Source organism: Phoca vitulina, unplaced genomic scaffold (assembly GCF_004348235.1).
Source record: "Phoca vitulina isolate PV1807 unplaced genomic scaffold, GSC_HSeal_1.0 scaffold2, whole genome shotgun sequence".
NCBI lineage: Eukaryota > Metazoa > Chordata > Mammalia > Carnivora > Phocidae > Phoca > Phoca vitulina.
In genome coordinates this window covers 70,212,233-70,237,650 of record NW_022589705.1, presented here as the reverse complement: position 1 = coordinate 70,237,650, position 25,418 = coordinate 70,212,233, and the positions used below count along the sequence as shown (strand labels likewise).

Here is a 25,418-nt window from a genome sequence, read left to right as displayed (position 1 = left end):
GAGGTGACCAGAATCCTCTGAAAACTTGGGGAGGATGTGCTGTCCCCCTTATCCTGGATTAGGAGGTTGGATCCTCCATTTGGCTATTGAAGAAAAGAATAAGCTGGATGACTTTGGAGTAGCCACAACCCTCAGGTTACATAAGAATGATAAATATTTAACTCATAGAGACGTTTTGAGGATTATATTGGGATAATTCATATAAAGCGCTTAACACAGAGCCTGGCACATAGTAAGAACTCAGCAAATGTTAATTGCTGTTTTCCTTCACTTTCTTCCACTCCCTACACTCGCTTTCTGCCAGGCTCCATTCATTCTTTTCCAAGGACATGCAAGAGGCGTGCCCACTCCTCCCTCCACCCACCCCCAAGCTCCGCCCCTCACTTCTGCCCCGATTGGTTCCTGAGAGGCGGAGCCGAGGAAAGAGCCCTGTGCGACGCGGTAGGGGCGGGGCGCATGCGCGGGCTGGGCTGGGTGGAGGTGGAGAGGAAGAGCTGCCGGAAGTAGGCGGCCGAGGTGGTGGCCGAGCAGGCGGCAGCTGCCAGGGAAACCGAGGCGCGGGACACACGGCCCGCAGACAGGCCGGCGAGGGGGTCGTCTCTGCGCGCCCCGTTTGCCTGAGCTGAAGGTCTCTAGTCCGGCAGCCTCCTCTGGACTCGGGCCTTTCCCTGAGCCCGCCAGGGGGCGCCGCACTGAGGGGCTGCAGAGTGGGGGGCGGGCGCGCCTGACGAGAGAAGGGGCGCCGGGCCTGGCCCGGGGGGGTGGGGAGGGCTTTCCCCCGCTCAGGAGGTGCCCCTGGGTGGGGGACCGGGAGTCCTCACCTCGCGACTGAGGCAGGGGTTTCTGGGGGCGGGGAGGGCGCGTCGCCCTCTGCCCCCGCCGGCACCCTGGCCATGACGGGCAAGTCGGTGAAGGACGTGGATCGGTACCAGGCGGTCCTGGCCAACCTGCTGCTGGAGGAGGATAACAAGTTCTGTGCGGACTGCCAGTCCAAAGGTAGCGCATCCCTCCCGGCGGGCGAGGGGTCCAGCCTCCGGCCGTGCCTGGGACGTGGCCTGTGTGGGGAGGGGGTTTCTGGAGCTTAGGCCGCCCGAATCCTGTTAAATGGTAAGGCGTGCTCCTCTGGCTGAGGAGGCTGCTGGGTGTTCTGCGGCGCCGCGATCTGTGTGGGGAGAGGCTGCGAGGGCGAGTGTGAGTGCTTAGGGGGAGGGGGAGCCAGTGGTGGTGGGGGTGGGGGTGGTGTGTGCAGGTGAGAATGTCGGTATGTCAGGGCTCCGAATGAGTTCTGGGCCGGCTGTCGTTCCCAGAGGCAGCCTGGAGCTCACCGCCTTCCACTTGCAAAGCTGAGGGATGAACTGCAGTGTGTGTGTGTGTAGGCGGGGACGGGGAGGGGGGGAAGAGGCTGAGAGAGGGGGAGGAAGAGAGAGGGAGACGAGGGAAGTGAGATGACGGCAGGAAAACCGCTTAAATAATTTTTTAAGGTGGTGATTGTTGCTGCCCGCTATTTGCTTAGCAGCTCCTTGTGTCATTTTACAGTCCTGCTGAGATCTGACAGAGTGCATAGGTGGCTTTCTTCTTCCTGGATGTGTGAAGTGGGAACCTGCCTTATGCAGTGACACAGTGCGGATTTCTAGACAGCCTAGCCCTGGCGGTGGAGTGCGTTGGAGCCGGTGTGTGTGTGTGTGTGTGTGTGTGTGCGCGCGCGCGCGCGCGTGCGGTGGCTGAAACTAGCAGATTGTGGCTGTAGTGCAGGATCCGTTTAATCAGTGGAGAGAAGGAGGCAGGGGATGCATCAGATTTGTTGCTTCCGTGGTCATTACCCTTCCAAAGGTGAAATATGATCATTGTATATTGTTAGAGCCATTTAATCTTTGTGTGCTGTGCCCTCCAAGGTGCATGATTTGATCCAATTAAAGATCAGTACGATAGGAAAGCTTGGTTATAAGTGAAAGCTTGGTTATTAGCACTCAGAATTTATAGATACAAACTTACGTAAATATTTTGTTTCCTTATTTTCTTTCTGAATTCTTTGGGATGTAATTGGAGAAGTTGGGAAAATTCTTTTCCCTTTGGGGAGAAGGGCATAGTTATGGGAGCTATTGTTAATTTGCTTCTGTTCATAATGCAGTGGATTTACCACAGTCGTTTGGCATGTAGCATATTGGGTGCATAGTATACAACAAAGATTCAAATGTGTTTGTGTTTATCAATATTGAGAAAGGAAGCCTAATTGATGCCTTTAGGTAATTACCTTTTATTTTAGAAAAATAAGGTTATGTAAGGAGAACAGGGGAACGATACATTGATTTAAACATCTAGTAGTATATTTTAATGTCCTCTGCCAATAAATAAATGGCATGTACTTTTAGGAAAACATGTGCCCAGACTTCTTTTTTTTTTTATTTATTTGACAGAGAGAGAGACAGTGAGAGAGGGAACACAAGCAGGGGGAGTGGGAGAGGGAGAAGCAGGCTTCTCGCCGAGCAGGGAGCCCGATGCGGGGCTCGATCCCAGGACCCTGAGACCATGACCTGAGCCGAAGGCAGTCGCTTAACGACTGAGCCACCCAGGCGCCCCATGTGCCCAGACTTCTTTCCTGCATTTTTGCCTTAGCAAGAATTTGATTTAAAAAATATTTTAGAATCCATTTATGTTGAATAGGTTAATTTCTTATAGTTGACTCTTGTTAAATCTTGTCCTAGACATTTTGGAAGATTCAGTTTAAAGTTTAGGAGTATTATTTCCTGGCTTTACTCAAATTCCCTTATGACCTCAATTGACAGATCTTGAGTCACAGTGAAGCAACCTACTAGAGTGAGCATTGCTACATTTGGGGAGTCAAATGCCATTTTGATGACTACCCCCAACATCCCATTTCTCCTACCACTCATACTTACTCATATTCCAATGAAATATAACATATGGAAGAGAGAGCTTGATTCATCACTTCTTCCCCCAAATTTTCCATTGCTTTTTATCAATAGCATTACTGGGGATCAGATAATGAAACAGTAGTTAATTCTTGATGAGAACTAGTAACTGCTGGGTTGTAAACCTTATTAACTGCTGTCAATGGTAGAATCCTGGTTCCTGAAATGATTTCTCTTCACAAATTAGTTTTACATTTTGGCTTGGTGGCCTCAGTGAATTGGCCATTGTATTAAACATGAAATGACAAGGTGTCAGTCATCTTTCAATTCAGTTAAATAACATGTTGTTTAGGCCTCAGTTTATCCAGTTTGTGTATTATCTAACTCCTTCCACATTTTCAACCCTTCTCACTAATTTTCCTCCTCCTTTTCCCCAATTTTGGTTGTCATAATGATCATACAGACAACTACTGGATCATGGTGGGAAGAGACACTCATATCAGATTAAGTTACCTGTTAGCTCTGGTAAAAAATACATGTAGTGGGAAGAGGTATTTAAAAACTATTAGGTTTGGAAAATGAGATTTGGATCTGAGTTTATCCCTGTGTCTCATGTTGTTTCTTAGAAAATTGAGAGCTAATTGTACAGGACCTGGTGAGTGAATGCTAATCTATTAATATTAAATCAGATGATGTAGCCCTGGACTGCAGACCTATGAGCAGTATTTTTCTGATGTTCTAAAATAACCCTTTGGCAATGGCTCTTCTTTTAAATACACTTGTTTAAGGATGTGATTATCTTTGGTTGTGTAATGTGAACATCAGAGTAGAGAACAAGCATGTGTTTTCTTTACATAGTACAAGTTTTGTTGATCCTGGGATTTTTAACTCTCTTGAGCATAAGACTCACGGGTTTCTGGGATCCCTAAGGCACTGAAGTGATTCCTGTGTGGCAGAGAAAGCTGCTTAGATATTGCCTTTTAAAAAATGCTTTGACTTACTTTTAGGCCCAAAGATACGGTTTCCTCATCACCCAAAGACATTGTGACCTTTAGGGTAAATTTTTGGACTGACTTAAGTAGTGATAGGACAAAGGACAAACATACTAAAAATTACAGATATGTCAGTGGTAACTCTACATAGTTTAGGCTGGGTCCCATTTTTGGATAGACCCTTGTGAGGTTGTACTAGTCCAAGGCTTAATCTTTAGCTCTGCGGTTCCATGTTTTATCAGTGTGCCTGGAATAGCTGCTAATCAACCTCTTCAGAGACTGGTTTAAACTAGGCACTATCTTATTTACCATGTAAGGATCTGTCTTTCTGATGACCTGGATACCTGTGTCCACTATTGGGATATTACTTTCTCAGTACCAAGGTTTGTAAGAATTTGAGAGCTTTTTAATGAACAAAGAATTAAAATATAAGAGATTTGATGGTCTTGTGGAATATTTACTTCATACTTCAGACTGTGAAACACCACTTAGAATTCTGGAGTTTGACAGAAACTTTGTAATATTTTGTACTTTTCCCTTCTGCTACATCATACCTCTGAAATGTTTTACCTTGAATTACCTAACTATTGCCTCTGTTCCAGTTTCCACTACATACTCTTAGATTTAAATATGCTTTTCGGAAAAGGTAGCACTTTCATGTGTTCAAAATATAAAAGGTTCAAAGGCGAGTATATACAATGAAAAGTTGTGTTCTTATTCCTGGTCCCTTAGCCACCATTTTCCCTTCCTAGAAGTAACCACTTTTGGTAATTTCTTATGGGACTTTTAAGAGATAATATATGCACAGGCAAGCAACTACATTTAAATATATTCTTTTGCAGTGCTTTTATGCAAGTAGTAGTGTATTGCTCACAGTCCACGGCACCTTGCATTTTTCAATCAGCAGTATAACGTGGAAAGCATGAAAGTGCTCTCTCCATGCACATTAAAGAGCTTCTTCATTCTTTCAAGGGATTTTCTTTTTTTTTATTACATTATGTTAATCACCATACATTACATCATTAGTTTTTGATGTAGTGTTCCATGATTCATTGTTTGCGTATAACACCCAGTGCTCCATGCAGTTCTAAGGCTATACCTAGGTTATCTTGATTAAGTTGAAAGAGATGCTTAAGTGATTTGGAAACATCTGCTCTTGATGAAGTCATCTTAGAAAGTGTCCTAGGCCCATCCATAGCTCAAATAAGCCCACCTTTCAGGTGGCACAGAAGCAAAGTAATGGAAGGGGCTGTCGACTTGATGTTGAAACATCCAGTTAAACTCTTTCACTCTGCTTATTTTAGCTTTGTGACCTTCAGTACTGCACTGAACTTTCTCAGTTTAATTTTCCTCATTTGAAAAATGAAAGTGCCTGGTAACTAAAGTGTTACACAAATGTAAGCATTACTTATTACCACCATTGCTGGTCTTATTTATTCTATCTTGGTTTTATTTGTTTCACTTTATGACTTTATTCCCTTAAGTACTCTGGTTACTGGAAGCCATGGTTAGAATGACTCACCCAGTAATTCCCTAGTCTTTAAGCCAAAACCATTTCCTATATATGGGGGTTCTGGCACTTTTGCAAATGTACTTTATGGTACCCTTGAGGATGGTCTTTGGATGTTTCCTCACTCTTTAAACTTGTATGAAAGATTAGACCAGGGAATCTTTGTGTACAAATTTTCTACAGTAGTCCTAAATTTTAACTTCAGTAAATTAATCTCTAGCTTTGCTTTATATTTGTTTTGTGTTGATAGATAGCTAAGTCATTGCTTGTTAACTAGCATTCCTTAGAACATGAACTTTCCTATCAATTTTTAATTATTTTACCTGTATCTGTGGCACCTTTTGAGAGGTTGAAAAAAATTCCATCAGATCTAGACAACAGAAGTTTTGTGTCCATCTCTAGTTGTTAAACACCCTTCTCCAGCCAAGATCAAATAACTTTTCTGGGTTTTTTATTTTTATTTTTATTTTTTTAAAAGACTTTATTTATTTATTTGACAGAGAGAGACACAGTGAGAGAGGGAACACAAGCAGGGGGAGTGGGAGAGGGAGAAGCAGGCTTCCCGCTGAGCAGGGAGCCTGATGCGGGGCTTGATCCCAGGATCCTGGGATCATGACCTGAGCCGAAGGCATATGCTTAACGACTGAGCCACCCAGGCGCCCCTTTTCTGGGTTTTTACAGCTAATGCACCTTAACTCGAACAGTCATGGTTGGGTTGACACAGTTACAGTGAAAGTAATTTATCAAAGTCCTCATTAGATTGTCTTTTAATATCAACTTGTTAAGCTTGTTCCCTGGGAGATACTTTCCTATTTGTTCTCCTTGTCCTTTAAATATCATTCTGTGGCAGTGGGATAGAGAATAGAAAATGCCTTATCGTTTAGGGGGAACTCTGCAAGCCTGCAATCCCACACTATATATATTCATTCTGAAAATATTTGTTAAGCACTTACTTGGTGTCAGACACCGTATCAGGATATGTGGTAGATTCAAAGGCCCTGTCTTTGGTCCGAAGGATCATACAGTTGAATGGGGAAGCAGATGTGTAAACTGATAAATGATGCAGTGTAGTATTATCATGGCATTGTGTGCAGGGAGAAATGAAAGCTCTGGAGAAAGCACACTAGTCTGCCTCAGGAAGTCATGGCTTCAAAGAGACAAGTAAGCTGTGTCTTGAATGATAAGCGTGACTTTGCCAGGTGAATTTAGGGAACTTGGCCTTGGAAGCAGAGGAAACAGAATGTGCAAAGCCTCCAAGGTATTGAGTGTGTGGGTGGGTGGGAGGATTCTCTAGTATATTTTAACTACATGTTGGGGAGTGGCAAGGGATAAAGGTAGGCAGGGGCCAATAAGGTTAAAATTCTAGCCCTGTAGTTGATTTGCTTTATAGTATTGGGATTATGAATATGCTTTAGACTCTCTATTGTGTAAGAAGCCCATACTATTGGAAGTCCACCTACTACTCAAATGAAATTATAAGTATTAAAGACATGAAATGTTTTCTAACTGATGAGTAGTAAGAACGGTCTCAGTATTGTGCCCACAAGACCAACATGGAAGTGTACGCAAGTACATTAAATTATCTTAGAAAAGTCTAGTGAAATGCCAGCGGTAGATATGTCACTTCTGGAGTTGACATTGATTTTTGAGGCTGAGCATGCTTAATACTCAAGTGGTCTAAGAGTGCTGAATATTTGATGTGTGCTCTTGGTTGCTCAGTGCTTAGGAGGTGTAAGCAGGTAGCTGCAGCCTGATCTCTCAGTATACTTTTCAGCAAACCTATTGCTTTCCAATAAATCAGAAAACTACTTTCTGCATTTTTCATCTGATGTCATTATGATATGTAGGTGGCAGCTTTCTTGGGCACAGTTGTCTATATAACTGTTCACCACATGAGTCATTGTCTGTTTCTATTCTTCTGCCTGAAAATTCCATCTTGGAAATGACGTCATGCAATTAGTGACTGCTGCACTTTACTCATTATCCACATTGCAGCTGGCTCTGTATGTTATGTTGATGGACCCTACCTATGGCACAGACAAGGGACAAAATGACTTGTTAAATGGACTCAGACTCAACTCCTCCAAATGATATCCCTGTAGAGATGCCAAGCAGGAATCTGCATAAAGCACACATATGTTTTACATTCTAAGCGTACAGTGCCTAACTTCTGTTATTGTGTCTGCTTAAATCCTTATCACAGTTGTACTTCTCTTTGAGCAAGTGGACAGTTTAAGTAGATACTAATTTTGAAGAAGTTCTGTGTTGGCCCCTGGAATGTGACAGTTCAGCTTACCACATTGAAAAGGTAGGAACCAAATCTATGTAGAGTAGAACACCTTAAAGTTAATTTACTTTAACCAAATTCCTCTGTTGTTAAAGAAATATTCCTATATTGATAAATTTTTAAAAAATTATACTGTGCCACTGTTAACATGTCTGCTAGAATGTAAGCTCCATGAGGGCAGGGGTGGTTGTGCCTGTTTTACTCACTGTAGTATTTCCAGCACCTAGAGTAGTGCTTGGTATAGATGTAGCTCTTAGTAAATATTTGTTTGAATGAATGAATTGATCTTGTCATCTATAAATCTTTTGTTTCTTACTAGAAGAAATCTTTAACAGGTTATCTGAATATTTGTTTAATTCTTAAGAAACCTAAGTTTTAAAACATATTTTAAAGTTGGGGACCTAGCAGAGAAACAGACCCCACTGTAGATAGTACAAGCAGAGGGAATTCATTTTTTTAAAGATTTTATTTATTTATTTGAAAGAGAGAGAGAGAGCAAGAGAGCAAGCGGGGAGGAGAGGGAGAAGCAGACTCCCCACTGAGCAGGGAGCCCAATGTGGGGCTCATTCCCAGGACCTGGGATCACGACCTGAGCCGAAGGCAGATGCTTAACTGACTGAGCCACCCAGGCGTCCCAAACAGAGGGAATTTAATATACAGAATAGGTTACATGGATGATATAAGAGCCTAGAAGGTAAATGGGCTGGTGAGGCAACCCAGAGATTAACAACACTTGGGAGCTAGTGTGCCCCTAAGGAAATTAGAAGGTGCTGGTGATACCAAAGGCCTGAAGTCTGAGCTATCTGGTGCGAGCTAGAAGCATGGAAAGAAAAGCCGTTTGGTGGCAGCTGGAACTGTGACCCTGTTAAGAGAGCATTACCCTGGCTTCCCTCCTCCTCCTCCATCTTATCCTTATTGTTACCTCCCATTGATGGAACTTACCCAGAAATTGGTTGGCAGGGGAGCCTGGGAGATGTAGCTCCCACTGACAGAGTGGAGCAAGGGTAAGATCTAAGTGGAAACAGGCAGAGGCACAAAGCACTTAAAAAAAAAAAATCTCCCAAGATGTAATTCTTTGTCCTTGGAGGTAATAGTTGAGTTATTTTGGACCAGAGATAAGAAGGGTTTTCAGGCAGATACAACCTCTTGTGCTTCTAAAGAATCTTAACTGTTGCTGAAACAATAATTAGTCCCAGGAAGTAACGTAACAACTCAGTCATTGCCTAAATAATTAGGATGTGTGTCTAGGAAAATTGGCTTCTATTGAATCTTCCAGGGGCAGTTTATCAATTTGGTTACTCAGGAAATAAGTTTCCCATCCTGTTGATTTTGGGATGCCTTGGGCATGACTGTGTGTGTGTGTGTGTGTGTGTGTGTACATATATGTATGTACACACATACATTGAGCTTGTCCTATCTACAACTGAAAGACTTGAGTCAACACATAAGATGTACAAAGAGAGTTTTGAGGATTGCAGCCTCGTGGTACAGATTAGACTTTCTTTGACAGTTAATGTTAAGGTAATTGCAATAGACCTAATTTTCCTTGTGCCACATCATTTTAACTAGTCTTATTGGTTTGTCTGGGGTTTTTCCCCCACGACTTTAGGTAGGTTAGCACTGGGGGAGGGAGGTAAGACCACTGGATCAACTTTCTTCTGGACCTGAAAAGTATTTTTTGTTTTACAAGGGAGGTTGCTGCTGCCCCATTTCAAGGCCAAGCTTTCCAAGTTATCGCTAGTAGTTTTCTTCTTGATTATAAAGTGTTTAATGAGCTACGTGATAGAAGTTTGGCACTTTCTAGAAGGGCTTTTTTTTGTCAATCAGGTCACCTGCCTTTGGGCCCCTGCTACATTAATGGACTTGGTGGAACTAGGCCAGCGAAGGTTTTCAGTAGAGTGTGAGTATGTTTCTTCTTAGGCTGTTATTTTCCACAGGGGCCACATGTAGAGGACTCTGAGTAAAGTTACCATCTATAAAAATTGCGTAGGTTTCATTGTTTTTCTCTTTCCTCCAAAAATTAATTTCCTCTTGGCAGGTATAATTCACAGATGTCATTAAAAAGTAATTTGGTTCTAAAAAGCGTATCAGACTGCTTCCCAGAGTACCAGTTCTTTTCAGCCAGTTCATTTCAGTTTAAGAGGTACATCTATGCATTTTTGAAGCCTCATGTTTAATAATTACAACATTTTGCTACTGTATTTGACTCTTCCATTTTCCAAACTTTCTCCTTCCCTACCCCACTCTTCTGGCTCCTGTATTTCCCCACAGGCTTTGTGGATGCTGGTCCATTGATGACTGAACTGCTGGTCCCTTCCCAGTGGAAAACCCCAGAGATGAGCCAAATCTGCCTTCAGCTGTGGCCATCCATCAGTGTAAGGTTGCCCTGGCGGTTGTCTTCAGTTTGTCTAACACTCCTCTGCCCCGCCCCCCTTCCCCATCCTCCCTCATGTGTGGCTGAAACTTGCCCTGGAATCCCACCTTTGTAACATATCACTGGGTAGTAATAAGATTTTAATGTTGCTGCTACTTTTCATTTTCAAGTAATGTTAAGTAGTTCTCCGACCATTTTTGTTGACCATAGCCCTCTCCCCCGCTGCCCCAGTTTGCATATTTCCTATGGGTATTCTGGGTGCTTTTAAATGCATGTAGGATACAATTTATTTAGAAAGTTTTGGATTTCATAAGCCCAATTGGAGAATGTTGATTTTTTTTTTTTTAATTTCAAGTCAGGACTTTCAAAAAGAAATTTCTTAATTTGAAACAATGAGAACTGGATCCCTCAGGCTCCATGTCCTTTCTCCTCACCCAAAAAATAAATGTGTAATGTTCTCATTTTATGATGTGTCAAAAGTAATAAGGCAAAGCAGGAGTAAGAGAGACCTCCACTCAGCTATAGTCGATAAGCCTGGCCTAGCATAGTGATTTGAGAAAATAGAGAACCTTTTCTTTTTCTTTTTTTTTTTCAAACAAGCATACTGTCTTTCACAGCTGGTTTTGGGAAGACCATAAAATCCCCAAGCCTCTACTGCAGAGCTTACATCTTTAAATTCAGGTTTACTGATATTAATCCTACAACATTACTTCCTGAAGTGCACTGAAAGTACATTTTGTTGTTCAGCTTCTTCCTCTTTCCTTGCCTTACTGGAAGTCCCCCAGTGTGTAGATTTAGAAATGAGTTCTCTGGTGTTTCAAGCCTTAAGTTAAACATTTTGTCTTAATATTGTTTAGATGGTTGCTTTTGTTCTTATGCCTCCAAAAAATAATCTTACAGAATTTTCTATGTGAGCGGGTAACATGCTGCAGTATAAAGCTCAGAAAGGAGAGGGTGCTGGTGTCTTCTTATTGATACTTTACCACTTGGGTTATAACTGTCACAAGCCCTTCAGTGAGAAATAGGAAGGAAATTCCCTGTTCTTACCATGACACTTTTATTCAAAATAGCAATAAACAGCACAGTTAATGGAAACCAATATAAGTGTGACCGCTGATTTGAGAAAGAAAGAGTGGGAAAGATTCAGGCTCTTCTGCTATGTTGAAAGCATATTTGTTGAAAGAAAGCTGTTTGGAACCGGGGACCCTGTCTCTCTGAAGGTAGGCCTGAGGAGTTTGGTTAGAGGAGCTATTTTAGACGGAGGAGAATTGTGAGAAAAACTCTTTCCTGAAGTGTGAGTGCTATGTTAACATCCCAGCTTGTAGGTGAGAGAAGGGAAGAATCCTTAAAGCAGCATTGGAAGGAAGATTCCAAAGCAGTTCCTCTGAGCATTCTGACTTTGTTCTGAGCCTCGTTTCTGAACAGGAGTCTGACACAAGTGACTCAAATCAAGGATCCATACTGTGGGCAGAGTAAAAATAGGGCTCAGTTTCATTAGACTTCTTAATGCATTGAAGGAAGAAAAAAGATTCATTACCATAGACCAGTTATTTTTTGTCTTGTGGGATATTGGGGAGTGGGGAGGCGTGATCATCCTTACGCTTATTAGCTAAACATCATTAAATGCTATTTATTTATTTATTTATTTTTTTAAAGATTTTATTTATTTATTTGACAGAGAGAGACGCAGCAAGAGAGGGAACACAAGCAGGGGGAGTGGGAGAGGGAGAAGCAGGCTTCCCGCCAAGCAGGGAGCCCGATGCGGGGCTCGATCCCAGGACCCTGGGATCATGACCTGAGCTGAAGGCAGACGCTTAACGACTGAGCCACCCGGGTGCCCCTAAATGCTATTTTTTAAAAAAGCACTTTGGGGCATCTGGGTGGTTCAGTAGTTTGGACAGCCGACTCTTGATTTTGGCTCAGGTCATGATCTCGGTCGTGGGCTCAAGCACCCCCCACCCCACCCCATTCTGTCACCCCTTCAGGTTCCACGCTCAGCACAGAGTCTTTTTGTCCCTATCCCCCCCAACCCCACTCCCGAGCACTCTGTCTCATAAATAAATAAATAAATAAATAAATAAATAAATAAATAAATAAAATCTTTTTAAAAAAGCGAACACTTTATTTTTTTCTGCTTTTGAAAATTACTCATTTGTGAAAAAAATCTTTGTGAAGTATGAAAAAATATAATGATGGAGAAGATACTTCACAAAATCCCTATCATCCATTTTTTTTTTACTTGCGCTTATTCCATAATAATTTTATGTCATTATTGTTTTGCTTAACATTTATAAGCATTTTTCATGACATTAAAAACATTTAAATACCTTTATTATATTCCATCATTTGAATATGTCATTACTTATTTAACTTTTGCCCAATTGTTGGACATTAGAATTTTTAGTTTTTCAATATTATAAACAATGGTACAATGTAAATTTTTGTATTGCTGTTAGACTAATGGATTATGTGTTCAGAGGTGAGTCGTCACGTGGGCCCTCTAATTTTAAAAAGTTGTCAGGAAGTCCTCTGGGCTGAGCCCATGCAGAGACAACCTTGCTATGGGGTTGTCATTCTGAACTGCTTCACTGTAGTGGACATCTGTTGAGGCAAAGAGTGGAGAGCTGTGGAGAATCCTGGCTTGACCATAAGGAACAGATTTATGGAACATGATCACAGAAAGATGGGCCAACATATATTCTTATCTCATGCATAGTCTTCCACATTATATGGTTGATATATGGAAATATTGTTGTGTATTGATCAGCATCTTAATGTTGTTCATACAGTCCTCCTTCACTTAACCAGTCCACTGGGAAGATGGATTAGAGGTCCTACATTGGTAGAAAGGGGTTAATACTACCGTGTTTTTGTTTGTTTTGGGGGGTTTTTTAGTTCTTTTTTTTTTTTTTTTTTAAGATTTATTTATTTGAGAGAGAGCAGGGGAAGAGGGAGAGACAGTCTTAAGCAAACTCTGCACTGAGCACAGAGCCCGACGTGGGGCTCAATCTCCAGACCCTGAGATCATGACCTGAGCCGAAACCAAGAGTTGGGCGTTTAACCGACTGAGCCACCCAGGCACCCCTGCTTCTTCTTTTTTTTTTTTTAAAGATTTTATTTATTTATTTGCGAGAGAGAGAATGAGAGACAGAGAGCATGAGAGGGAGGAGGGTCAGAGGGAGAAGCAGACTCCCTGCCGAGCAGGGAGCCCGATGCGGAACTCGATCCTGGGACTCCAGGATCATGACCTGAGCCGAAGGCAGTCGCTTAACCAACTGAGCCACCCAGGCGCCCCACCCCTGCTTCTTTTTTTAATAAGAGCTTTCCTTGGACTATAAATTCCATCAAGACAGGGACTGTGTCCCATGTATATCTGTATGCCTAATGGGCAGCATCTGACACATAGTGTCTATGCCTCCATCGTGAACACTGTTATTCTTTTAATGTGTGTTCAGATCATATTCTTTTTTTGTCTTCTGAAAGTTATTCTCATGCTGTTAACTCAGATATTTGAAGATCTGTGACATTCCAGGAAGCCAAGCAGGTGAATTTCATGGTTGCTTTGTTGTAGTTTCTTTGTGCCCTTTCTTTTTTTTATGCTTTTGGCATCCGTGCCACATTGAAAGCTGGAGCCAGTCACGAAGCTAGTACTCTGCCCTCTCAGTAGGAGGTTGTAGTGTGGCACATCATCTTGCATCTTGGGAGAAATGTAGCATGGGGTGTGAAACAGGAGGCTGAAAAAGCACTCCTTTAGCCTTTTTGTGGGATGGGAGTAAATATTTACACACTGTTCTCAGGTGCTGCAGAAATTAATAATAACCTTGCAGCAGTTTTAGAAGCTCTTCTTGTACCCACTGGAACAGGTTTGTTTAATTTGAAGAACCTTACTTTAGCTCTTTTGAAGCTGTGATTTTTTTCCTAGAGACCTACCCTGGATTCTTCTACACACTGTTCTTTTTGCAGGACCTTTCTATCCGTACCGCTAATATTTGGCCCACCCCCTTGCACCACACCTGACCCGAATCTCATTATACCCAATTCTGAAATATCTAGTTTTTAAACATGGTAGTGTTTTCTTTTTGAAAGAGCCAAATCTTCACCCTTTGTTCTCCTCCCTTAAGCCAGGGCTGTTTTGATGACTAACATGCGACCGTCTGTACTTTGATCCCAGAATTAATTTCTAGTCTAATGTTTGTTTGGAAATGAAAGTCCTCTAGCTTGTTTGGATACGGTTGTGATTCAGTTAAACTGGCACTGATTTTCCATCTGTTTGCCATTGGTTGGGGCTCCTCTGATGTGTTAGGAAAGCTACTGCACACCGTTGGGGAGAGAACGTCATGTGTTCGTGGTCTTGCACAAGGGTTTGTTTGTGGACTCAGGTTTTGTGTAAAAAGCCTCCTTCTGGCAGAAAGGCATGAGCCTCCCTTCAAATAATTGAAAGGCATATTCTGCCTGGCCACTTGTTCTTGAGCTCTAGTATATTCTCCACTTCTGGGCTTCCTTTGAGGAAGAAGAATATGGGTAAGAAGGGGTGTGAATAAGCCTTCATACACAATCTCAGATGTTGGGCTTCCAGGCAGCAGAGAGTGAATTGTTTGTTATAATAGAAAAGACCACCTAAAGAGCAGGATATCAATTTAGCGACCATTATTGAGCATCCATGTATAACACATATTTGGGGGTGTATAAAGATGATTCTAATTCCAGCCTACCTGGTAATTTCTTCTATGAACTTGGTTAAATGACTTGGCCTCTCTGGACCTTAGTTTCCCCAACTGTGCTTGACTAGATAATCCTTAAAGTTCTTTCCAATTTTGGAATTCTATATCTAAATGTTCAAACTAAATGGCCTAGAAATGATTCCTGTAGAGGACTTCTCAACCTCAGCACTGTTGATATTTTGGATACTTCTTTGTTGAGAGGTTGTCCTGTGCCTCATAGGATGTTTACCACCATCCCTGGCCTTGCCCACTAGATGCCAGTAGCATTCTCTGCCCCCACCCCCACCCCCCACCACTTGTGACAACTAAAAATGTCTCCAGACGTTGACATTGCCCCTTGGGGGAAATTGCTTCAGTTGAGAGGCATTGCTTCAGAAAGAGGAGAGTGGTGGTGTTTGAAGGTGGGCTATTTTTAATTACCTATTTTCATATTGTTCCTCTTCTGCTTATTACCCATGCTGGGGATGGAGAATGAAGAGCAACCTCATTGGTCAAGAGCTATATCACTCTTCTTTAGTGGCTTCTTTTCAAGATACGCCTTTCCTAACTGGGCAGGCTCACTTTGCATCTTCAGTATTTTTTTCAGAATCTGAGTAGATGCTGGTTGTTGCCAAGAGGAAGTTAAGGCTTTAACCTGAAAGAACCTAAAAAATGTACAGAAGTAAATGTCCCTAGAGGATGAAGACAATGACTTCTAGTGAATCAAGTGAGCTTTTGTTACCTGAAGTTAGGTCATGAGTGATAGGAAATTCATTTAATTATAATATCAAGTTTCGAAATATCAGGTCCACCTGGCCGACTTTGAAATGATTGCCTAGCTTTTAGCTCAGTGATCCCTCCCTCACCACCTCCTCCCCACAACCTGCTGTTAGCCATTGAGGTAGTGATTGAAATGTACTAGTTATCTTATGAGATCTAATTTTAATACTTGTTACTTTTGCTGTAATATGTTGATTTTAGGTTGAATAACTTTGCATCCCCCCTGCCCCCGGTGCCATCTTTTCCTCATTTCTTGCAAATCCGGTCTTGACTGGGTTAGGTACAGAATGATGCTGTTTGCCGACTGGGTTAGAGTATGTTTTGTGAGCATCCTTACTGGGATGCTGTGGGATCCCAAAGCCATGATTGAGACACTTAAGCCTGTGTCAGTCCCTATCCCTCGGTCCTGGCAGGCTCCGTGTTCCATCCCAGCTGAGCCTTTGCTGGAGTAATTGCCCACATAGAGCCTTCAAGCCAAACAGTTGTTCGTACTGAGATAGTCTCACTGTTTAGCTCCTAATGAAACAATCTCCTTCCTGCCCCCAATGAAAGCAGCTATTTTTTTATTTCCTCCCTCCCTTTTTGGAGACGCCATGTCTCAGCTGCCACTCTTCTATCTTATTCATAAATGCTTTAAGCAGAGTCTTTGTGCAGAGGAAATTGGCTAGAGCCAAAATATCATGGGCTAACCAGGAGGCAAAGAGCATTAAGGATACCCTTTCCCTAACTTTCTATGTAGGATATTTAAATTACCTTTGTGTGATTTTCTGAGTAATAAGCAATTTAAACCTCAAGTCCACATAAGAAAAATACTAGGTTTTAAAAAAGTATACTAAATTAGTTGTTACATAAAGGAGCTTACAGAAATAAACAAAAATAAAAATAAAACCCAACAACAAAAAACCATAGATGAGTGCCACAGGACAACAAGATTCTCTGGGAACCAGGGCAGGAAGAAGAGGCTTGATTGGGAAAGTGGATAGGGCAAGATTTTCACAAAATGATGTTTTGCAAATACAAGTAATATCCCAGGTACAGCTATTTGTGAGAGATCCCAAGTTAATCAGGAAAGTATAAGTAGTCCAGTTTTCCTTACTGACCAAAATTTAGAACCTCCAAAATATGAATTCAGGAAGGAGAGTCCAAAGTAGAAATGACGGGTTGCCCAGGCAGCTCCAATGTGTCCTGCTTCTCTTCCCCACTTGGGGTTGCTTCTTCTGGATTAGCGATGCTTTCTTCATGTTGCCATCTCTGTTCTAAAGCTCTGGCTCATACAGACACAAATCACTTCCTTTGATTCTTTCCCTTTAACCCTGTTAGGACTGTTTAGAACTTTGAGTACAAAGGGAGAACAAAAAAGGGAATTTATTACAAAATATACACCCCTAAAAAATAATCCACTATTTTTGGACTAAAAAATAATCACCCTTTCAAAAACCGTGTTTTTTTTTTTATTTTTTTTTTAAGATTTTATTTATTTGACAGAGAGACACAGTGAGAGCAGGATCACAAGCAGGGGGAGAGGGAGAGGGAGAAACAGGCTTCCCGCGGAGCAGGGAGCCCGATGCGGGGCTCGATCCCAGGACCCTGGGATCATGACCTGAGCCGAAGGCAGACGCTTAACGACTGAGCCACCCAGGCGCCCCTACCCTTTCAAAATTTAATTGTTGATCCTACCTTGGTTTGTTCCTAGTCCCTCTTCTACTTCCTGATCCTGAGGTCTCTATGCCTTAGCTTTATGGGACCAGAGTAGCTTCCTGGTTACTTTGCTTGATTTCTTTTTGCTGAGCACCACGCTCTCCTCCAGGAGAAAGGTGCTATCTAAGGATCCACCACCCAGGAGTTTACTCTCTAGAGAACTTGACCTGAGGTAAAAGCCAAATTAGCCTTTTTGTGCTGCTGCTCACATGGGGCTCTTTTACTCATTTCTCTGTAGTTAGGCATCTAGGCCTCTTCCTGAGGTTGTTGACACAGTAAGAGACCTCATCCTCCAAGTGGAAATGAAAGTTCTCCAGAAAGAGTGGGGCTGCCCACTTGGAGGCCCAGCAGTATGTAGGACAACTTGTATACTGCTCTCTCATGGGAGCATTTATTTAACAAGAACTGTGTTTACTGGTTTTTCTTTTAGAAGGGAAAACTTTTATTTTGACTACCTTAAAATTTAAAAACAGTTAAACAGCAAAGCATATTTTTTTTTATAGCAAAGCACATTCTAAATGAAGTAACAATGGTTAAAAGGAAATTTAAAAATTAAGAAACAAATAATTGCGGGGTGCCTGGGTGGCTCAGTCGTTAAGCGTCTGCCTTCGGCTCGGGTCATGATCCCAGGGTCCTGGGATCGAGCCCCGCATCGGGCTCCCTGCTCCGTGGGAAGCCTGCTTCTCCCTCTCCCACTCTCCCTGCTTGTGGTTCCCTCTCCCGCTGTCTCTCTCTCTGTCAAATAAATGAATAAAATCTTTAAAAGAAAAAAAAAAAGAAAGAAACAAATAATTGCAAGAAGTTAATTCCCCTAAATTCATCTATGAATTTAGGGCTAAACGAATATAAACATTACTAAGTTTAGCTGGGGGTGTCGTTTACTTTTTGTTTGTGTTGTATTGTTTTTGTGTGTTTGTTTTTTAGAGGGGGGAGGGGCAGAGGGAGAGAGAGAGAGAATCTCCAGCAGATTCCGTGCTGGGCATGGAGCCCATCTTGGGGTTTGATCTCACGACCCTGAGATCATGACCTGAGCTGAAATCAAGAGTCAGATGCTTAACTGACTAAGCCACCCGGGCACCCCTGTGTTGCGTTGTTTTTTAAAATTAATCAAAATTTATTGAGATAAATGTTAAGTTACTTTTGTAGATTTTTAAATAACAGCTCATTGCATTTCCTGTATTGTTTCAAGTATCTCTACGTGGTCGTGTCAAACTTCAGTTTAATGGTTTAAGTAATAGTGGATATTTTATTTCCATCAAAGTGCAGTAGTCGTACGGTCCAATTCTGGAGAGTCCAATGAATTGGAAATAACATGTTCCTAAGAATGATATTAAGTAGTATCTTAGGAATTATAATGAGAGCAAATGTAGCATCCATTAAATAACAGCCATTTCCTAAAAAGAGATAAATCAGAATTACTTTTAAAGAGAGAAATAGGCAGATGTCCCATGGATGGCTGTGGATGTTCAGGGGGCAGCTGCTGTAGAAGCTAAATCAAACCTGCATGTGACCCTGAGTCCCTTTGGCCTCATGGTTTAACCCTCCTCCTTTCTGGGGAACCTGATGAAGGAGAGGGATGCCCTGGCCCTTTCAGGCCTCTGCTTGTTGAATAGCCACTGGGGGGAAGTTGAAATTTAAACTCTCTTTTAGCCAATTTTTGTCTGCTATGACCAGTTTCTTTTCTTAGCTCATTGAGGTTTCCTCTCAGTCGACAGGGATGCCAACCAACTTTGTTGAGCTTTTTTCTCATGGGACATAATCCATCTTTGGCAGAGGAAGTGTTTCTTTCCAGTTCTCTCTCTAGGTCTTTGGCCCTCTCTCCATAGGAGCTGCACTTCTGGTGTATACCGCTGGTGTTTTCATATACTTTGGGAAGTTTCTTCATTTCTAAGCAGTACATTACCTCATGGATTAGCTTTCTGCACGTTTCATTATATGTTCTTGCTGTAGTTGGGTCAGTGTTCGAAGTTTCAGCTAAAGCTCTTGAATTTCACTTCCAAGCTGTGAATCTTCAAATTGCAAAGATGCTTGCTCAGTTTGGAAATTTCTCGTTGGATGTGTAAGCTCTTTTTTCATTTGATTTTCTTCACATAATTTTTTTAAATGTTCCTAGCTTTTTCCCTTCAGGCCTTTTTAAGGGGACATTTAAGTCATGGAGGCGTTTCTTCAGTCGACTTTGGACTCAAAATCTAGGTGGTCCATTTTCTGATCCACTCTTTTTGTCTAATCCCAAATTGCCGTCATTCATGCATCTCTAAAGAGAGCAGGCAGGTGTATCATCTCCAGCACAGTTTCATTCAGAGATTTTTAGCTGGCTCTCTGTATCATTAAAACCTATTTCATTTGTGTCTGAGTTTTCAAGCGTTTTTTCCCTTCTGTTCCCACGCTCTTTGCTTCCACCCTGCGGCTTCCTGGGAAAGCAGCTCTAGGCTTTCCTGAAGATAAGTATTTTCAACCATACCATCCATTCTTTTCCTCTGAAGTTGTTTTACATTCTTCCAAGATGCTTTTAGTGTTTTTGGCACTAGTCAGTAGGAATTGGAGAGATTTTGATGTATCTTTGGGTGACCATGTGTTGTCCTTGAAGGCAAGCTGTCATCCCTGCATGAAATGAAAGCTTAGGGGGCTCACTTTTCTGTTCTTTTTCAAGAAAGCCTATTATTTTGTCTTTAAGTGAAGAGGTGGCCATTTTTATTTATTTATTTTTTTTTAATTTTTTTTTGCCGTACTCTATGTTTGTAACATCAGAGGACTGGCCTCCACTGGAGGCATCAGCTTGTGTAATCAGCTGAATCTTCTCACTGACTTTATGAGATTCTTCAACCCCGGGCAGAAAATCTTTTAACTAGCTCTTTTTCCCTCCTTAAAATGTGTTGGTTCTTTACTATAAAAACAATCATAGCAGCACATACCAGAACCTCCCAGGGAAACCCCAAGAGACTTGGACCTTGTCTCAAGCTTTCAGACAGCACCACCAAGAATACTGCACAGCCATTCCAGGACTGGCTGGAGGCCCTCTGGTTGGAATCAGGGACTCACTTCACCCAGGAGTCCCTCTGCCTGTGTCCTGTTCCTGAATGTGAAAAAGGCCTCTGGGTGTCTGTGGGTAGGATTTACCTTCAGACATTTCTGTGTGTGGCTGGAACATAGCAGCTGGTACCTGTACACACAGTTTTAAGGTTATTGGTATATAGAGGTGAGAGGAGTAATAAGAATTGATTCTAGAAAGGCCCAGATCAGGCAAAAATTTAAGCTACACTTAGGAGTTTAAAGTTCACTTGGCCATGGGGGTCCAGTTACATGTCTTTGAATGGGGTGATAACATCATCAGAACATACCTTGCCAGAATGTCCTTTTCAGAGTAAAAAAAAAAAAAAGGCCGTAGGAGGACCTGCCCTTTCCCTTCTGAAGTATTCTGAAGAGTTGAGTAATAATGGTACAGATTGGTTGATTTGGTAGTTTTTTATTACCAGAAACATCACCTAAGTATGCACTAGTTCTCCACTGCTGGGACAGACAGAAAGGAAGAGTTACAGCCTAAACTACATTGAATCCCTACCTACTACTAACCAGGAAAGTAAGAGTGGTGCGGACCTAAAATAACTAAAAGTTAACTGCCCTTCTTTGAGTCTTTTCAGAGTAGCTCAATGAATTTTAGAGATACTGTTACTACCTTTGAGAAGAGGTAGGTTTCAGAGATAATCTTATCTAGGTAAGGAAATTGACTCTTGGAGAAGTGAATTGACTTGCCTGAAGTCAAACAGCTGATTAGTGGCACAGTTTAGATAACCCCTATCTTTAACTGTGTGGCTAGCCAGGGCTAAGTAAATAACATGAGATACGTACAAGCATGTTTTGGACTAGTTCAGAGCAAGTACTAGTTTTGCTAGGATATCAAGGAAATGAATAGCCACCGTATAAAGTTGCCGAGGAAAGCTGCTGCACCCAGCTGTAGACATGTGCCTTGTTTTGGCCCCTGGCCCTTTGGCTATGTTATTATTTTTGGACTGATTCCTTTAGGCTCTTTTTCAGTTGTATTTAATTTTTTGGTCCTCCCTTGCCCAGGGCTGAGCAAAGTCAAGGCAAATCCAGGTCTGTAAGCACTGCCAACACCTACGGAAAGATGAAGAATGTCTGCTTCCCTGTTGATTTCTTAGCTTTAATGTCTTAGAGAAAAGACATTTTAACTGCTGAAATAAGTTTAGATGTAGATTGACTAATCATTTCATCAACGAGTGCTTAGTGTTGTACATAACTAACCCTTTTTGGGTTTCCTGGTAGGAGGATAATGTCGCTTTGCTTCATCTCCACTGATGTCATAGCAATCCGATTGCTGTCTCTGTTCTATCACTGACCTCCTGGATTGAGTTGGTTCATCTGTCGCGTATTTGGTTGGGTGCATGAGTAGATGTTATCTTTTTTTTTTTTTTTTTTTTTTAGGATTTTATTTACCTATTTGAGAGAGAGAGAGAGAGCGGGGAGGAGAAGAGGGGGAGGGAGATGGACAAGCAGACTGCACCAAGCATGCAGCCCAATGTGGGGCTTGATCTCAGGACCCCGAGATCATGACCTGAGCTGAAACCAAAAGTCAAATGCTTAACTGACTGAGCTACCCAAGCACCCCTGAGTAGCTGCTATCTTAAGTTCCATCTTTATCTTGCATACCTTGTTATTTTATATAAATACAGGAGGAGTCTAGAAGCAGCACCAGGAGATAAAAATGCAGAATAATGGGACTCAGTATTAGGAAGGCATCTCTAATAGTGATTGCCATCTAACAGTAAATGTGACTACCTTTTGAAGTGGGTACATAACTGACTTAGCACTGGAGCTGTTCAAGGAGGACCCAGGTGGTCTCCTGTAGAAGGATCTCCTGCATTCAGTGAGGGATTAGACTCAGTGACTTCTAAGGTTCTTTCTACCTCTGATTTCTCAATTTAAAATTCCTTGGTGTAGTATTTACTTTTATTCTCTAATCAATCTCAGAAAAGTTTCAATTTGCTTTGTCTCAAACATTTAAAAAGCTTAACTTCTGCTTTTTTCAAGTACATGAATGTGGACAGTGTCTCTTTTTGTAAAAGGAAACAGCATTCTTGTAAGACAGACCAGATGGAAAGGAACTTCTCTTGCAGAACATCCTGAGAGCAGAGGTTGATTGAGTAAGCCCTTATTTTGATCTGATGGTTCCTTAAAATGTTTGTACATACACAATTAAAAGTTACTGTTTATTGTTATTTTAGAAAAGGGAACTAAGTGAATTTTCTTTTGTAGAGATGAAAATAGGCTGGTGAATGTACCTCTCAGCAGCCTTACTTAATTTTTCCAAGATGGCCCTGGTGTTTGTGTGTATTCTTTGTAGTGAATCAGGGGGTGAAGGGACATGATGATTGGAACTGAGGTAACTATCATTGAGAATTGTTCTTCACATAATCACTGCTTCTTCATCACTTTGACTCCCAAATTTTGTGTTGGAGTTAATGATGGGCCAAGTCAAATAACCTCTGTTTTCAAACCAGAGTTTGTTGATTTAGCTTCTTCCTCAAGTGTCTATCACATTCAGACCAGTTTTCAGTGCCAGTCACAGGCTCCAGACACTGAATTTGATTCAGTTCTTTAGGTTCATCAAAACCTAACATCTTCATAAATTGATTATCTCATGCTGCATTTTCAGAGCCATTGAATGTCAAGCAGGAAGGGACCCCCCCCCCCCCACCAATTACCTACAAATCAGCTAGTAGAACTGTGGCGTAGAAGTGACCTTGGGGCTCGTGGTTTGCCCATCCACTGTGCAGGGATCGTGTCTCTGCAGTCCCTGAGAGATGCTCATCCAGCCTCTGCTTCAACACCTGTACTCACTGGATTCTACCATCTCTGGATAGGCTGCATTTGTTTTCGCACAGCCTTGATTGTTACAAATTTCTTCCCCAGACTGTGCTAAAATTAACTTCTACTCACTGGTGCTACTTCTGCCTTTGGAGCCTCACCAAAGTAACCTAATCCCTTTTCTGTGTGGTAGCTTCACCATTAAGGTGTTTGAAAACATCTCCCTTCATTTTGCAAAACAGGAAAAAAATTATATATACTTTTATCTTATTGAGGACTTCATTTAACAAATACTAATTTTGGATGTACTATTTGCAAGTATTGGGCTAAACATTTGGGATAAATGATGAAGGAGTATGGTCCTTGCCTTCTAGAGCTCACAGTCTATTTAGGGCAAAAGAGACTTGTAAGCAACTAGCTATAATAGGATATTAAATATTAGAAGAGCAAAGCATACAGTGACTATTAGCCATAAAAAAGGCCAAGATTTATTCCATTAGAGGGCCTCACAGAGGAGGGGACATTGGACTGGATTTTGAAGTTTGTGAAGCAGGATATAGGGAGAAAGCCATTCCAGGTAGGAAGAAAGGTGTCGGTAAACAGGTATGAGTACATGTCAAATTTCAGAATGATGATTTGCTCAGCATGAGTAAAGCACAAGTTCCTAGAGGGTTTTATATGTCGTGTTAAGGTGTTTCAGCCTCTCCTGCAGCCAATAAGAAGTCATGGATGGCTGTGTTGTTTTTCAAATATCTGTACTCTTTTTTCTCATTACAAAAGTAATAGAAATTCATTGCAAACAATTCAGTGAGTACATAAAAATATAGAGAAGAAAATAGATATTTCACAACCCTACTACCCAGAAATAATAGCTTTTAATATTTTACATATGTTCTTCTAGACATTTTTTCTGTGCATATGTATATATTTAATCACACTCTTTAAAATGGAATTGTTCTGCATATACTGTTTTAAAACTAGATTTTAAGGGGCGCCTGGGTGGCTCAGTCGTTAAGCATCTGCCTTCGGCTTGGGTCATGATCCCAGGGTCCTGGGATCAAGCCCCGCATGGAGCCCCACATCAGGCTCCCTGCTCAGGGGGAAGCCTGCTTCTCCCTCTCCCACTCCCCCTGCTTGTATTCCCTCTCTCACTGTCTCTCTCTCTCAAATAAATAAATAAAATCTTTAAAAAAAAAAACAAAACAGGGGCGCCTGGGTGGCTCAGTCGTTAAGCGTCTACCTTAGGCTCAGGTCATGATCCCAGGGTCCTGGGATCGAGCCCTGCATTGGGCTCCCTGTTCAGCGGAAAGCCTGCTTCTCCCTCTCCCACTCCCTCTGCTTGTGTTCCCTCTCTCCTGTGTCTCTCTCTGTCAAATAAATAAATAAAATCTTAAAAAAAAAACCTGGATTTTAAGATTAGTATAACATGGGGGCAACCTGGCTGGCTCAAGTCAATGGAGCGTGCAGCTCTTGATCTGGGGGTTGTGGGTTTGAGCCTCATGTTGGGTGTTAGAGATTACTTAAAAATAAAATCTTTTAAAAAAATAGTATAACATGGAAATACTTATATATTAGAAAGTTACATTTATGTAATCTGTCGTTTCTAATTTTTATTAAATTATTCTTAATATATTAATGAATGTTCTTAATATAGTTGTGTTCTTGACCTGTTGTTTCCCTAATGAAGTCTTACCTGTTCTTTCCCTGATGAATTGAATGGGTTGGGAGGGGGGAGTCAAAGGATTTACTTACTTTTAAATATTTACCTCTCTGAGGAACTGTGGTATGTATGCCCAGATCTGCTGTCTGCTCTTGTGGCACTCATGGTTTAGTGGAAAAAATGTGTTAAACCATCACACAAATAAAAATATGATAAAGTGTGGTACGACTTAGGAAAAAGCAAATGGTAAATGAAAGTTTGTAACCTTTAAAAAGTCCTATCTTTTACTGATTTCCACCAAATTATGTGCAGATCAAATGGTATGATATTTGAGATTTGCTTCAAAATGTTCCAAGGTTGGGAGAAAGGGTAAGTGTGGGAGTATAGCTGAAAAACCATTGACCAGAGATTGATAATTGCAGAAGGTGATGGTTAATTATACTCTGCTTTTGTGCATTTGAAATTTTCTATAGTAAAATGCAAAAACCAGAAGAAAAGACGGAAGAGAGAATATCATCTGGTTTAGATTGGGGGGCCAAGGAAAGGTTCCTTTGAGGAAGAAACTTTACAGCTGAGACCTTTGATATATATAGGAGTTGACCAGGCTACAAGTGGCGGATGGTGGTTGGGGAAAGAGCTTTTCAGGCAGTGGGGTCCGTGTGTACAAAGGCCAAAAGCCCTAAGTAAGGAACATGTTGGTGCTTTGAGGAAATGAAAGAAGACT

The 25,418-nt window shown here is 41.6% G+C and overlaps 1 protein-coding gene across 4 annotated transcripts in view; it reads left to right on the top strand.

The window, feature by feature from the left end:
- Nucleotides 1-716: 716 nt before the first annotated feature.
- The window catches only part of SMAP2 (small ArfGAP2), a 46,333-nt gene continuing 21,631 nt past the window's right edge, over nucleotides 717-25,418 (top strand). Inside the window, exons 1-3 of one of the 4 annotated variants that reach the window (XM_032431916.1) lie at nucleotides 7,594-7,680; nucleotides 9,487-9,559; nucleotides 9,931-10,034. Coding sequence is in view for 1 of the 4 variants with exons in the window: in XM_032431892.1 (XP_032287783.1) it covers nucleotides 894-996 (103 nt within the window). In the remaining 3 variants the exon portion in view is untranslated. Of the gene's footprint in view, nucleotides 997-7,593; nucleotides 7,681-8,289; nucleotides 10,035-25,418 lie in introns of those variants that run through there. The other 3 variants (XM_032431908.1, XM_032431892.1, XM_032431900.1) reach the window with 3 other exon arrangements.